Here is a 16,185-nt window from a genome sequence, read left to right as displayed (position 1 = left end):
AATGGCACTATGATATACCAGAATCCGCAAGTATTAATGCCGAGTCAGCAATCGGGATACTCTCAGTTTTTAGTCCTTCTCACTTCAGAACATTTTAAATTTTGTTGGCTACATACAATCCAAATTTGGAGATAATTGCACTTGTCATCTTGGAGAATTTAGCGAAAGTAAAAATTTTTAGTACATATTTTTAAAATTTGTATGTCTGGACAGCAGCCATGCATCCACATAAAAACCAACGTGTGACATGAACAAACACTACTGTATAAACTGACAAATTTTCATATAATTTGAAGCACTGTTTCTGCCACAAGCAGTGCACCTTTTTGTCCTTGATAATATACCATCTGTGTTTGATAACAAGTCACGCCCCTAATGACTTTTATGATATGGGCATCATCACCATGACCTAAACACCCATTGTTTCAGTAAAACAAAATGAGTAGTTTAGTGTGCAGGCATTTATGCAATGAAAGGACTGAGCACAGAAAACCTATTAGAACTTGACGAAGGCTATGCCCCCAGGCAGTTTTTTGGTGGTCAATGATAAATGGACATCATATTGATGTAATGGTATGGATAGACTGCTTAAAGTCAGTTTCTGGTATGTACAACATTGCCAAACTTGCCTGGCAAGACTTATGATATTTTTTTACTTGCATCACCACAAACAGGTATATACTCTCTGCGCAAGTAAGCACACATAAAGATCAGTTGGGTGTAATTGATCATGATGCAAGTATTATATATAAGTTTGGCAATGTTGTACATACCAGAAACTGACTTTAAGCAGTCTATCCATACCATTACATCAATATGATGTCCATCTATCATTGACCACCAAAAAACTGTCTGGGGGCATAGCCTTCGTCAAGTTCTAATAGGTTTTCTGTGCTCAGTCATTTCACTGCATAAATGCCTGCACACTAAACTACTCATTTTGTATTATTAAAACAATGGGTGTTTAGGTCATGGTGATGATGCCCATACCATAAAAATCATTAGGGGTGTGGCTTGTTATCAAACACAGATGGTATATTATCAAGGACAAAAAGGTGCACTGTTTGTGGCAGAAGCAGTGCATCAAATTATATGAAAATTTGTCAGTTTATACAGTAGTGTTTGTTCATGTCACACGTTGGTTTTTAAGTGGATGCATATCTGCTGCCCAGAGATACAAATATTAAAAATATGTACTAAATTTTTTTGCTTTTGCTGAATTCTCCAAGATGACGAGTGCAATTATCTCCAAACTTGGATTATATGTAGCCAACAAAATTTAAAATGTTCTGAAGTGAGAAGGACTAAAAACTGAGAGTATCCCGATTGCTGACTCGGCATTAATACTTGCGGATTCTGGTATATCATAGTGCCATTGTTGAAAAGCTTCAATTTTTGATAAAATTGTGTAGAGGATGAAGTAAATGTATCCTACAAAAAATTGTAGTTGTTGATTAATCCGTTATGTAATTAAGTAGCATCGTATAATTGATCAAAGCTGAATTTCAAACATGCAGGTAGCTGGATCCCAATCAGCTACAAAACTGACCTCTCTTGGTGAAATAGAATTATGTGTGGTAGAGCTATGCAGCAATTTTTGTTTGCTTTCAAGTTGTCATGAATGAGAAATCTACCTTTAAATATGTAGCTCATGGAAACATTTTTTTTGGTTAATGTGGCGCTTATAAGGAATGTGTACGCTTATTTGATCTTGTTCACTTGATGTAGTTTCAAAGTACAAACCATTTGTCACTATCCACGAAGGTTAAAGGTTCATACGTGAACGGAGATGGTTAAGGTAGCTGTAGTGTGGCCCTGTTTTCCACTATCAAGTGCGCTTCAGAAGTGCGCGTTAAACACGACAAGCAGTCTGAAGATGCAGGGTACCCTAAAGGTCAAGGCGGCGTTTTTTTGGCAAGTTTCTTGTAGATGTACGTATCGTGGTGTTAACTGTTGTAGATATTCTGGGCAAGCGAATGTCCTATCCTTTCGGAAACCCTGGGCACCAACTCTTGACTTTAGCTGCCAGTGTGGGAGGCAAGAGGATAATCTGTTGGTAGTCTCGCGCAGCCAGACCGCTTTTACTTCTTTTGTATTGGGTAGGGAATTTCAAAAGTGGTCTTGCTGCGCGAGACTAAATCAGTTGTACGTTTCTCATGTATTTATATGCTGGGCTGTTGACAGAAGCCAGTCCATATGTACTCTCTGCCCAGACCGCTTTTTCCCTTTTGTGTTTGGCCAGTTCTCCTAGATAAACAGCTAAGAAAAAGGCCTAGTGCTGAGATGCTTCGAGTTTTTCGCACATGATTATCCCTTACCTGAACAGTTGGGTATAGGTCGGGATTTGATCTAGTGGTTTATCCCCAAGGTGGGGAATTTGACTTTCTACATGGTCAAACCCACCCTCCCCGTACTTTGGGGGGGTGGGGGCTTAACATTGATATCTGCATAATTAAATCGTGACTACTACTGTATTAAATTTGCACCGATTCTTATCTTGTTTTGTTTTCTCTGTAAGGTTCAGTGTGTGCACTATTGAAGTCAGGCAGACAAATCCTCCTGCAGCAAAATTGGTAACCCAGAGAAGATGAAAGTGTCGGCACATGAAGTACCACCTTGGCCTTCACCCACTGTATGAGTAAACAGCATGTACATCCAACCGAAAGTCATTCAGAATAAAGGATGGTGAAAAGCCAGAATCCAGTGTGTGTATGTGTGTGTGTGTGTGTGTGTGCGTGCGTGCATGTGTGTGTGCGTGCGTGCATGTGTGTGTGCGTGCGTGCATGTGTGTGTGCGTGTGTGTCTGCGTGCGTGCGTATGTGTGTAGTGTAGAAAAGGCATGACATGTATTAGGCGCACAGGCAAAATTATTTTGCTAAGCACTTGTCTGTCATCAGCAATGAGACATGCATCCTGTGTATCGAGACATGCTGTTCGCATGCTAGACCACCAATGGGTTATTCTTAATCTAGGGATGAAGGAATTATGACATTGGACATTATGACGAAGGAATTATGACATTGTGATGACGCAATCCCTATGGTCTAATTAGCGCACATCATATGCGCGTTAGGTATGACGGCAGGATGACTGATTTTAAGTGCCACTAGTGGGCACTAGTTCGAATTAAAGGTTTTTGAAATTGATGCGCTTAAGCTGAGGACGTGCTGTCTTAGCTGTATCTTTCGTAACGAGACTGGTAAGCTGTTTATACTTAAGCTTGTGAGTCTCAATGGCATATAAATGATTCTTGAACACCTATAGATTCTAGATAGGGTTCCAATGAAAAATTGCTAACTACCAACTGAGTGTTTGTGTCCCTGCAAGCATGCTGGAATTATGAGCATGGCTAAATCACGGGGACACCTGGCTAGGACTGCGGTATGCAGATAGCAAGTAAGCCTGTATACGTATAGTTACTTGTATGATTCCGTGATGTTAGCCACTGTCTTGCATGTGAAACTCTTTTTGTGTGATAATCGGTGTACTGCACTGCTTTAGGTTGGAACTATACCGTAGATCGGGAAATGTTCGACAGTAAGAATATTTCGTGGTTGCCTAGTGTGTAGTATGTCTCTGTGCAAGACTGTTCAACTTTTTACTTTTTTTTTTTTACTGTAACAAATACAGTGCACTTGTAACCCCATCGTTGAAGAACTACAGGCCACAAGGAAATGTCTGCAACTCCATCGTTCCCATGTGGCAAACCGGACAACCACCAGAATATGAGGCGGTAGTTGTGATGGTCCCTGCTCTATCTATTTCCCAGATTTTAATAACCCTCCTTCAGGTGAGTGGATTGTTTGTATTAATTGTGCCATTAGGAAAACCCGTTTTCTTCATCACATTCCAGTAGTCTTGTATGACCAGACTGCTTTGCCTTTGAGTGATAGTTAGCAGAAACTCTCTGCTGGCCAAGTAGACCAGTCTGTACTTGTACAAGCGATGGAGGGGCTGTCACAGTGAATGCCAAGTTCTAGGCCAGCTAGTCCAAGGAGACCGTTCAACCAGTGTACCAGTGATGGAGGGACCATCACAGTGACTGGATATTATATTTATCACAATATAGGCCATCTAGTCCAACTAGACCAGTTTATCGGTGACGGAGGACCACCATTCACAGTCACCAGTAAGTTCTGTATTGTTGTTGTTCTGTATTGTTGTTGAAATATAATTTTATGTTATCGCAATGTAGGCTAGCTACCAGTCTGTAATTATATAGCGTATTTCAGATTCTGGTGTTGTTGTTATGGGAACAGCCTAAGCTGATGAGCATACTAGAGAAGTGATACAACGTTGTTGTGACCAGGTACTTGTATCTAGGAGGAATGAGAGTACTTAATAGTAAGTGAAGTGTGTGCTGGTACACCAAGCAAGCGTGTGTAGTGTGTGCGTGCGTGTGTGTGTGTGTGTGTGTGTGTGTATTATAATGTGTGTGTATTATAATGTGTGTGTATTATAATGTGTGTGTATTATAATGTGTGTGTATTATAATGTGTGTGTATGTGTGTACTGTACTGTACTGTACTGTACTGTACTGTACTGTACTGTACTGTACTGTCAGTAGTGTTGCACCGATATGACATTTTGCCGATATTCCAATAACCGATATTTGATAATAGTTCCAAGTCGCCTATAGTGGCAGTAGTACTGAAACAATATCTGAAAGTACATTCTAGCAGTATTAACAATGTTGTACTGCAAAAAACAGGACTCAATACATTTATAGACATTGCTTGGTACACAAATATGCATGTATTTCAAGCAAATGCAGATATCTGTATCTGCTGCGTTTTCTGTCATGGAGCCGATCCGATATTAAAAAAATACTGCCGATATATGGTTTTTCCGATAACCGATCCGATAATCGGTGCAACACTAACTGTTAGTAGTAGTGTGTACAGTAGTGTATGTGTTCACACCATATAAACATGACCTACCACAACACATGCACAATGTACTAGAGGATATTGGATGATACATGCTTGGAGGATACTGGAAATGTGGATTCCCCAGTACAAGTTTTTTTAAACTGGCTTCTATCGTCACCTGGATTTCTCTGTGTTTCATATAAATTCTTAAAGTCACAAAATAAGCAAACTGTAGTAGTATTTCCTTGGAACATTGCGTGAATGCTAACTCCTTACATGAAGAGTAAAGAAAGTGAGACACAAGTTATGACATTGATTGCAATTTTCCCCTGATAAAAGAATTGTGAACTCTTTATGAGATTTGAGTCTAAAAATGTCCAGATTAAATCCGCCAAGCTACCACTGAGTGCTATCAAATAGTGGGCTTCTAAGTAGAATACCTCTAATTTTTTTTGTACAGTGGAGATGATATTTTTGTGAGCAACTGTAGTAATCTCTCAACACAATGGTTATTATTGTTTAGCATGCATTGAAAGGTCATGTTATTGATGAAAGGATGCATAAAATTTTAGCACATCTTTGGTGTACCAATTTTCTTTTCCAAAAAAATGATGTGGTAATAACACCTTCCTGTGAGATACATAATTCACGACATGGGATATTGTACTGGTTATTGACTCTACAGTGAAGCTCACCTGTCAGATGAGCAGCATGTAGTGACACCACTTTGTTGCTTACAATTTATTTTTCTCTGCTATGTAGTTACCAAAGGAGACCATGGTGTTGTTACCACAATTTTAATTTTGGGCAATGAAATAGGCTGCTAAAGTTGTGCTAAAATTTTATTCCACCAACACCAGGACCAGCCCAGCCCAGCACTAATGTACTGTGTAGAGTGGGAAAAAAAATTCCATTTATCCATGTTTAGCTTGAGGTACTTTTACCATAATCAGCTCCAGTGAGTCATGGCATAGCCCCCTACAGGCTACTAATCTTGTCCCATACTTGCACTCAGTGAACTAACTGACCCGTAGTATCTGCAACTGCGTTTGTGTACATGCAAGCTTCCTAAATGCATTAGTACACCACACATTCATGTCACGTTCACACATACAGTACTATGCACCCAGTTTCTGTTAACTTGATTCAGCCAGTAATGGGCGTGGCTACCTACCCGGAAAAAGTTGTGGTGTAAATCTGTATAGCTTCGTGTAGTTGGGAGGGGCTAGGAGTAGGTGTAGTAGCTGTAATATAAACTAAGCAAATATAAATTTTCCCATATACATGCGTAACATGTACACGTCTTGCTGTGCTATTCCCACTTGAGTGTTAATTGACATAGTGGCCCATAACTACTCTAGCATCAGAAGACCCCAGTCAACCGGAAATTGTCAGCAAACTTAAAAACATGTGACCCCAAGCCAAGTGACAGCTGCACTTTGGTGGCTTCACTATTGTTCTTGGCGGTCACTCTTCATACCAGTCACTGAAAGGTGAGTCCCTCATTACACAATGTTCTGTGATCTCATATGACATCACAGGTTCGATTCTATAATGATGAGCGGTAACATTTCTACTTGACTGAAGTAACTTGTTAAATGGTTGGTGTATGGTACTGTGTGTGTGTAATGTGACATGACATGTCTTATTCCCACTCAAGTGTTAATTGACATAATAGCCCATAACCATGTCTTTCTTAGACACTAACATGAGTGTGTGTAGTAGCTAGTCTAACATTAATTTTAGTGTTTCCAATGAATTGTGTCAAATTTGTACTATTCCTTCCAGTATAGTCCAGCTACAGCAACCAGCATAATACAGCTAGCAGCTGTGAGCATGCATGTGAAACTTTGCACTGAAAGTTTGAAATCATGTCCTGTTCTATTGCAGATAAGGAAAGAATAGCTCATGTGATTCAAGGTAATTTTCTGCTGATGGCTTTCACAATATTATGTGTGTGCTCACACTTTAGATGATAGTATGGAGGCAAACAATGAAGATACAAAAAACTTGACGAGCTATCCAAAACTGTACTTAATAGATTGGTTGAAATTTATAATGACATGACAGTATAATATTATAATAAGAGTATCATCAGGAATTGAAAAAAGTTTGTAGTAGTATAGCATCCAGCTGGAATGCTGCTTTAGTTTCACTTTGTTGAGATGATGACCTTGTATGGTAACAAGTTAGTACTCTAGCGGAGTTTGTGATGAACCAAACTGTGGGTCACCTTGTGAGGAAGACGAAGAATACTGGGTTCCTTGTGAATTGTGTTGATGCCATCTCTTCAAGACTTGACTTGTACTGCTTGATTTCATTGTGCAACGTCTCTGTCAGCTGGATTGACAGTCTTCAGTTAACCAGGCTGTAGGCTACAGACCTTTAGCTCTTATGTTGTAAAATATATAAATAAATATTAGAATGCTAAAAGTGTAATTGTATCATAGGCGTAGCAAGATTAGGCGGGGCTTTGTTCTAGGTGGTTGTACGCCTAATGTGCAAAGCGTGCAATTGTGGGGGATTCTGAATACTCTATTAGAGCAACTGACTGACTACTACCAAATCAATTGGAGGGCTCCAGCTTCCCCCCGGGTTGCTATGCCTATGTGTATATATTCCAGCAGCACTGTATTTCATCAGTGATTTGAGGTGGTAAACACATGTGTATAATTGTTGTGTACATATTTCAACATGGTGTATACCACTTCTTAGAGGATGCTCCAAACTATGGCACAGTTCTCCTGTGCTAGTGGAAGGGAACAACCATACTGTAACAACAAAGCGACTCACGTGATATTGAATACATCACCCCCTTCACATTTTCCAGTACCTTTTGTAAACCCTTTCCAGGTTTCTTCGTTTGAAGATAAGCCTTTTGAATTTCAACCCATGACCTGCTTATGACAGGCTGTTTTGTGGTCTGTACCTTTAATCCGTGTCCATTAATCTGGTGCCCACCTTCTTGCTACATGTGCAATGCCAACTGTCTATGTCTTGCATACTGGGTGAAGATTTTGGATGCTCACACATTCACCTGTGAGACATGGTACAGCTAGTACAGCCTTACTAGTCCTGCCCCAGGAAGATTTACCTGCACTGCTGTATATCCACTAATTAACAGTACTTCCATGGCCAAATTCGTACCCACAGTGCAATTATGAAAATTATGGAATTTTTGCTACAAAAATTTGTATTAATTTAAGTAAACAGCTTATAATGGGGTAGGGAGAGTGTTGAACTGTGCTTTTCCCTGTGTACCATAAAGTCCTATGGCCTTGTTCACTACTGACTTTACAAATAAATTTAACATGTCTCCAGGACAATGGCTTGACCTCAATCCGGCATCACCTATCAACAGTTCTTTAAAGTTACAGTTAGAACATAACATAGGTTACTATGCTATTTATAGCCTCTTTGATGACACAAGTGTTGTTGATGAAACATAAGTCATGCAATGTACACATGCTGCATAGACAGAGGTGATGTGATTAAATTGGTGTGCAATCAAAATTGATATGTGACAAAGTATCATAGTATGGTATGGAAGGAAAATTTGACGAATCAGTTTAATTCATCCAAGTTAAATGCGTCAAATGACCATAAGTGCCTTTTAAGTACATTATATCCACAATTTCTTGAGTTTTGTCAACATTTAATTCGTAAAATCTGACTAAGTGTGAATCATCATTTTTTTCTTGCATACTGTAAGTGACTATATTTTGTCAAAATCCAACCATATGATTTTAGACAATCCACTAAAAATACGTTACTATCTATAGCTTATAAAGGACACGTTACTATTTATAGCTTATTTCAAAACATTCATATAAGGACAAGTCTCTGGGTACCATTAATTAGGAAGAAAACTCTGGCGGTCAAAAACGTACACCAAGGCACACAAAGGTTACTATACTAATTGGGTTATCTTGACATTTATCTTGACGAGGATGTTTGTTACTTTCAGGACTTAAGACTCTCCTGCGCTTTAACCCACCGACCATCTAGATCAGCAAAATGACAAAACTATAAGACAATAACCCAATTGTATCTACATGTATATTGCTACATACCAACATTATGAAATAGTATCGTTTAAGTTTTTTCCACAGGACACCGTAATCTGCATCTCAAACATCCAATAATTTTCGTACTGCCACACAAATATTTTCTGGAATGACAGAATTGAGTTTCGTTTGTAGTGTTAACTTGGCAAAGCTTTCTCTAGATCTGGTGGACAAATCTTCTGCCTTGACAACTGGCATTTCATATGTGAACAGTGATATTCCTGACGGCCTACTAATTAGAATTCCTGCAATCTTTAATTTTTCAATATTCATGTCTAAAAGCCTTTTTTCTTTTAACATTTTGTCAACTAAAGAGATGTGCATGTTTGCTAAAAGCTCACCAGATTTCTCAAGTATTACTTTCCTTAAAAGAGGATCCATGAATTTTTCATCTTCCTTAAACTTTCCTTCAACTTGCACCGAATTCTCTACTGTAGCTACAGTTGTACCTTGACGCTGTAGAGAAGGTACAGCGGGAGTACCAGGATCATCTGTATCTGAATAACTTGATTCTTCTGTTGCAAGTACTGTAGCCACCCCTCTTTCATCTTGATTCATTCGAATAACCATATCAGGTGCTCCATGGAATCTGTGATACAAAAGTCGATTTGTATATATACGATTTCCCTTGTCACCTGTGTATTCAACTGTATAAGGATCTTCTAAAATAAATTTTTTTAAGCATGCAGCTAGTCTTTTCGACCACACATTTTCATCCCAAAGTCCACCCTCTTCATCAAATTCCTCTTTGTAGGCAAATATTCCTTGTTTCTCTTCCTTCTCTTTAGCCGTAACAAGCACGCCTTTCAATTCACTTGCCTTAGGAACTCTGCTACATTCCTGTAAATATTCTTCCATGGCTTGATTATCCCAAAAGTATGGTAACAAAGTGAGAGAACAATTATGGTTCAAAGAACATGGTTTAAAATTGAGGGTAGAAGCAGTCATATTAACACCCTGTACCATAAATATTTGCCGCCAAAACTGCCACTTTGAATCACTGGACCTTTGATATTTCTTGTAACAGTATATATAATAATTATGTTGGTGAAGAAAAAAGTAATCGTTCCTAACTCCCTCGTTGTCACGTAGGTAGGAATTCTTAAAGGAATCGAAAAAGTTGGCATTGTCTTCACACAACTCTTTTTTAAAGTTTTTCCAAATGGGCAAGTCATCATGGTTTATCACTTGATCTACTTCATTTTCAGTTAATTTTTTAGGTAGATGATCCCCTACTTGTACTTTGGCGCAAAATCTTAAAAACTTGTATACACCAAGGTACATAAAGGTTACTAATTGGGTTTGAGATTCATCTTGACGAGGACGTTTGTTTTTGTTGCTTTCAGGACTTCTCCCCCGCTTTAACACACTGACCGCCTAGATCAGAACAAAACCAACAACATCAATTAACAGAAAAACAACAACACTACAAGACAACAATCCAACTGTATCAGTATTGCTACATACCGACATTATGCGTTTCAGCTTCTTCCACGAGAACCGATTCAGTCGAACCGCAGCCGTAACAAATTACGCTTTAAAACGGAGATTTAGTTGCAAGCGCGTATTCCGAGCATAAAATTATAGTTTTGTGGCGCGTATTTTCTTCGATTTGCATTGGCTGTAGCTTCCCCTTAATGCACCGTATGGCTTCACCATTTGTCCAGCACACGGTCTTAACAAATAGCTATCTCACAGTATCGCACAGCTGGCCTCACACAATAGCAAGCCGATGCGAAGATAGCGCGAATGGACTCGGTGAGTTAGCGAATGCTTCACTTTAACGTAGGTACAATCCGTTTATACACTTGTGTGGCTCCTTGAGTAGCATTAGTCAGTACTTTTAGAGCTGAATTAAATTATAACGCAGTAAAAACAAGTGTCCCGGAATTTATTAGCGAAGTATGGGGCTCGAGAAAAGTGTGCTGTTTAACTACGCATGCTAAAAATAATGTACATAGCTACTACTATTACACACAATTTTTTTAAATACATAACAGCAAGATGACAGTCAGTGTTCATCCCCCTGTCCTTCAAGAAGTCGACTACATCGTACTGCAGATACTGATGAGTCCGTAAAAGAGTGCATCCTCTGTGGAAACAAAGGCAACCAGCAATCACGGTATGTAAAATGGAACGTACATATTTAGAGAAACATTTGGGTGTTTCGCCCCACAACAAATCCTTCATTTGTAAGAAACACTTGGTTGAAGCTCGCAGGCATGGCCATGAGCAGGATCATGTTCCATCTTGGAAAACTCCATCACCGAACAGTAATCTACAATGTAGTAAACAGCAATGCGGTAATCCACACTGTAGTAATGTAGAATGTGATAATTTAATAAAACCAATGTTTACCACCAGTGACAAACTCAAGGAATTATTTGGAATAGAACCTACAGGTGGATCATTTGTTCTTTGTAGGAAATGTTATAATGCGACATATGCCGCAATTTGTGGTTCCCAGAGTAAGCCATGTAGTTCATGTGGGGCTAAACCAAAGAGAGGGACTGCCTTTTGCCGATATAGCCCAGACGCTGAAAAAGTATCACAGCATTTATCAGACCAGACCGGGCAGAATGTGACAATCAGCCCAACAGACTATATCTGCTCCACTTGTTACAAAGTACATTGTTCAATTATTGAATCACTTAGAACCCCACATGGTAGTGATACAAGTCTTAAACAAGCTATTGATCAGTGGGTTGACAAATACAATGATGATAATGCAAACAAACTTACCAAAGCAATACTCCAAACAGTTGTTTATGTTGCTAACCACTTGCTCCTGGAACAAGCTGTCTTGCTTCCATGGGCTTGCAAGGTTTTCTTGCAGTCATATGAATCTGAGTACGCAGGTAGTGTGACATCAGCAAAGGTCACTGTAGAAACAGGAGACAGCATAGTAACATTTTCTGGTAGATGGTTACTACACCATTTGATTGAATATCTGAATTGCTATATGTTATATAAGTGTGTGCACATGAAGTTTGGTACAATCCTATACCGTAAAGGTGTTGATGTGTTAGTGAGCCTTTCATGGGCTTTAAGTAGTGTCCAAGGTTTTGCACAAAAGTACACAGATGGAGACCACATGTGTGTGCACGGGCCAATAATAGAGGACAACAAAACAGTGTTACACAATGCCGCTTGCATAGTAAATAGTTTAATTCATGATGAGATTGAGAGGCAATCCACAATCAGACAAGACTTCTCTACTAATCCTTTATCATTTAGTATAGAAGATGAGTTACAGAACATGAATCAACTTTTGCTAGAATTCGTAGACCGCATCACAGCAACTGTACGCGAGATGAAACACCAAACGTTGAGAAAGGAGAGCAAGGCTAGTAAGCAATTGAAGAATATCAGAATGTACAATGTGCTAAGCCTATTGCAGTTTTGTACAAATCCTAATCAGCCATTGCTGTTCCATGATTTGCTGGCAGATGCTGTTGAGATGTGTGGTGGTTCCAGGGAGTTATTGAAAATACTTAACAAACTTGGATGCACCAGCTCACCTGACACTCACGATCGATTTGTTGCCCACCATGCTGAAGCTTTCATTGCTAATTATGGACATTCCACACCAGTACAACTTTACAATTCAATAGACAGTAGTCTACCATCATCAGAACAGCATCAGTGTTGGTTACAGAAAATACGACAAACAGTTAGTAACAGAATAGTGAATGAAGAGGAACGAGTCCCAACATATACTTCACTTTGGCGACATTGGCTTCGCTCATGTTGGGTGCACCAGATGTGGCAGAGGTCTATACATGCAGACATGTACTCCTCTCTATCACCTCCTGAGCACAGTGGTTGGACTAAAGATGGTGACACTTTTGCAATCGATTGGGAAGACACTGAAGTAATGAGCAAGATCAGAGGAACAATAAACTTTCTAACTAAAGGATGTAGTTGTAAGAAAGGTTGTGCAACCAACAACTGTGGTTGCAGGAAGAAGTCCAACCACTGTGGACCTGGCTGTGAATGCCGAGGTTGCATAAATTTACCATTACCACAAGACCCTGCTACTACCCAAGATACAAGTGACGATGAAGACAACAGTACTGATGATAATGATAGTATAACGGATAGTGAAAATAACTCTGAAGAATGTGAAGACTTGGAAACTGAAGTGATTACAGATTATTTAATTTGATTCCTCAGGTGTTCTATTTAATTTTCAGTTGTACATGTATTAACTACTGTTGGACACTTCTAGTTAGTTATGTCGTATGTATAACCAATATTCTAACAAGGTACAATTCTGTTTAGCATACACTACACGCTTCATACTCAGGCTACGGTTAGCTGGCACAACAGAGAATTGATACAGATAATAAAACTTATTGTCCTTGTTACCTTTTGTATAAGCACAGAGCTTCCTTCTCTCCCTGAGTTTCTTGGTCGTCAAAGAAACACCCGCTGCATTCACGAATTGGATAGAGCTGGAAGAAAAACGGGTGCAAACGACTAAAAACACTATTGAGGGCATTTAAAAACACATTTTAGTACAAAGACTTAGAGAAAACGTCTTTTTCGATTGTGTTCCAACGGCCATTTTTAACAAACGCACGCCGCGGTGTTGCAACCAAATTTATGCGGATAGTTACGGCTGCGGTTCGACTGGATTTATTAATGAATAATTATTTGAGTGTGCACATGACGCGAACCCTGCATGCGGTTAGTCTAGTACCCGGCCGGGCCCGCGCTGTTTGCGCTATTAGCGCGGGCCCGCCTGGGCACGAGACTAGCATGCGGTATGGAAATGTGGGGTAAGGGAGGAGAAAAGGAAAAGAAAGAGTTTGTGTGGAAGGCAGCTTATAAATTATGACAGTAAGTTTGTGCGCGCGCGTGTGTGTGTGTGTATGTGTGTGTGTGTGTGTGTGTGAGAGAGAGAGAGAGAGAGAGAGAGAGAGAGAGAGAGCCTGCATAGCCAAGTGGTTAGAGCATCACCCTGTTAATCAAAAGGTTGTAGGTTCAATGCCCAGTGATGCCACTTTGGTTTTGTTGTAGTTTTCTTGATCAAGAATTTTTTTTTTTACTGACAGTCTACCCAGTTGTTATATTGGTCAACTAGGGAAGCACACCTAGCTGAAGCATCCGTTGATACCTGGTCAGGTGTGACTGTGCCAACACCTTCGCCTCTGTGACATGTCCAAGAAGACCAGTCAACCAGTGCACCAGTGATGGAGGGACCATGTGCTATCGCAATGCAGACCAGCTAGTCCAAGTAGACCAGTTTATCAGTGATGGAGGGGACCACCACAGTCAACAGTAAGTTCTGTATTGTTGTACAGTATGTGTACTGTACCTGTACTGTACTGTCAGTAGTAGTGTGTACAGTAGTGTATGTGTTTACACTATGTAAACATGACCTACCACAACACATGCACAATGTACTAGAGGATATTGGATAGGGGGAGGATACTGGAAATGTGGGTTAGAGGGAGGATACTGGAAATGTGGGTTAGACGGAGGATACTGGAAATGTGGAGGATACTGGAAATGTGGGTTCCCCAATACAAGTTTTTTTGACTTGAGCGTAACTGGCTTCTGTCGTCACCTGGATTTCTTGGTGTTTCATATAAATTCTTCAAGTCACAACTGTTATTTCCTTGGAACATTGCGTGAATGCTAACTCCTTACATGAAGAGCAAAGAAAGTGTGACACGAGATGCATTGAAAGGTGATGAAAGGATTATACATAATTTTTTAGCGCATCTTTGGTGTGCCAATTAATTGATGTGGTAATAACACCAGGACCTCCTTCCTGTGAGATACATAATTCATGATAATAATTTTGGGATATTGTACTGGCTATTGATTGTTGACTCTACAGTGAAGCTCATCTGTCAGATGAGTAGCTGTGTGTGCATGTAGTGATTTCAGGTTTCTGGCTGTAGGTTTAAAAATAATGTCACACCACTTTGTTACTTACAATTTATTTTTCTCTGGTATGTAGTTACCAAGGAGACCATGGTGTTGTTACCACAATTTTAATTTTGGGCAAAAGAAATTGGCTGCTAAAGATGTGCTAATATTTTATTCCATCAACACCAGATGTAAAGGATAACTTGAACTAACATGCTAAACAACAGCCTTAGCCTGTTGTTTAGCAACAACAGCTTACAACAATACAATGCTTGTCATGAATGAGAAATCTACCTTAAATATGTAGCTCATGGAAACATTTTTTTGGTTAATGTGGCGCTTATAAGGAATGTGTACGCTTATTTGATCTTGTTCACTTGATGTAGTTTCAAAGTACAAACCATTTGTCACTATCCACGAAGGTTAAAGGTTCATACGTGAACGGAGATGGTTAAGGTAGCTGTAGGGTGGCCCTGTTTTCCACTATCAAGTGCGCTTCAGAAGTGCGCGTTAAACACGACAAGCAGTCTGAAGATGCAGGGTACCCTAAAAGTCAAGGCGGCGTTTTTTGGCAAGTTTCTTGTAGATGTACGTATCATGGTGTTCACTGTTGTAGATATTCTGGGCAAGCGAATGTCCTATCCTTTCGGAAACCCTGGGCACCAGCTCTTGACTTTAGCTGCCAGTGTGGGAGGCAAGAGGATAATCTGTTGGTAGTCTCGCGCAGCCAGACCGCTTTTACTTCTTTTGTATTGGGTAGGGAATTTCAAAAGTGGTCTTGCTGCGCGAGACTAAATCAGTTGTACGTTTCTGGGCTGTTGACAGAAGCCAGTCCATATGTACTCTCTGCCCAGACCGCTTTTTCCCTTTTGTGTTTGGGCAGAAAACTACCCTAAAAATTGGCAATCTACTATTTAAAAGGATTCAAGGTGTAATGCATTCGTTGAGTCCACAATCCGAAAATGAACTTTTACGAATCGATCCCCCCACCATTGTGGGATGTTCATCGTAGTATCCCATTGCTAGATCTGCCATGAAACTGGAGGCACGAATGTTGTCTTCACAAAATTATCGATTTTAGTATTTCACAAGACTCAAAAGTTTATTTTTTAAATTTTGTCAAAGGACCGAATGACTTAGCCAGATCTTATCTAGAGTTGTTGTAGTTAAATAGTACGCACAGCAGTAAGCAAATGGTTGGCTGGATTCCCGGCACAGGGCTGGCTTCTTGAATCTCAGGAAACAAAATATAAATTTTTGAAGTCAAACTGCCCTACCACCCAAGACAAGAAAAGCCAACTCTTCCTCATAGTGATGTGATAACGTAGTCTGTCTATGTTATTAGTCTGGAAAGGATCTGAGAC

General features: G+C 39.7%; 1 protein-coding gene and 1 long non-coding RNA gene across 17 annotated transcripts; one reads left to right on the top strand and one right to left on the bottom strand.

Moving 5' to 3' along the window:
• The first annotated feature begins 1,687 nt into the window (after positions 1 to 1,687).
• Positions 1,688 to 7,006, top strand: LOC136259741 (uncharacterized). 15 transcript variants are annotated; one of them, XR_010703353.1, is made up of 9 exons: positions 1,688 to 1,914; positions 2,519 to 3,537; positions 3,631 to 3,790; positions 3,854 to 4,129; positions 4,196 to 4,344; positions 6,233 to 6,364; positions 6,413 to 6,472; positions 6,660 to 6,791; positions 6,844 to 7,006. It is a non-coding gene; the product is annotated as an uncharacterized lncRNA (long non-coding RNA). The 15 variants fall into 15 exon arrangements; XR_010703352.1 differs by having other exon boundaries at positions 1,688 to 1,931; XR_010703354.1 differs by having other exon boundaries at positions 1,688 to 2,703; positions 2,973 to 3,537; positions 6,844 to 7,005.
• Positions 7,007 to 8,880: 1,874 nt separating this feature from the next.
• Positions 8,881 to 13,659, bottom strand: LOC136259740 (uncharacterized). 2 transcript variants are annotated; one of them, XM_066053261.1, is made up of 3 exons: positions 13,614 to 13,659; positions 10,406 to 10,436; positions 8,881 to 10,315 (listed from the first exon to the last, which is right to left on the bottom strand). In XM_066053261.1, exons 1-3 carry the CDS (start codon positions 13,625 to 13,627, stop codon positions 9,002 to 9,004), a joined length of 1,359 nt encoding a protein of 452 aa, XP_065909333.1. In that variant the 5' UTR covers positions 13,628 to 13,659; the 3' UTR covers positions 8,881 to 9,001. The 2 variants fall into 2 exon arrangements, with proteins under 2 accessions (XP_065909333.1, XP_065909334.1); XM_066053262.1 differs by lacking the exon at positions 13,614 to 13,659 and having other exon boundaries at positions 10,406 to 10,523.
• Between the last annotated feature and the right edge of the window lie 2,526 nt (positions 13,660 to 16,185).

Source organism: Dysidea avara, chromosome 7, assembly GCF_963678975.1.
Source record: "Dysidea avara chromosome 7, odDysAvar1.4, whole genome shotgun sequence".
Classification (NCBI taxonomy): domain Eukaryota; kingdom Metazoa; phylum Porifera; class Demospongiae; order Dictyoceratida; family Dysideidae; genus Dysidea; species Dysidea avara.
The sequence above is the reverse complement of the archived record's forward strand: the minus strand, read 5'-3'. Positions and strand labels throughout refer to the sequence as shown.

Bases quoted from the DNA above. Each gene is read 5' to 3' on its own strand.
- LOC136259740 (XM_066053261.1), bottom strand. The intron at 10,316-10,405 runs GTATGTAGCAAT...GTTCTGATCTAG, and splicing joins AGCTGAAACGCATAATGTCG to GCGGTCAGTGTGTTAAAGCG.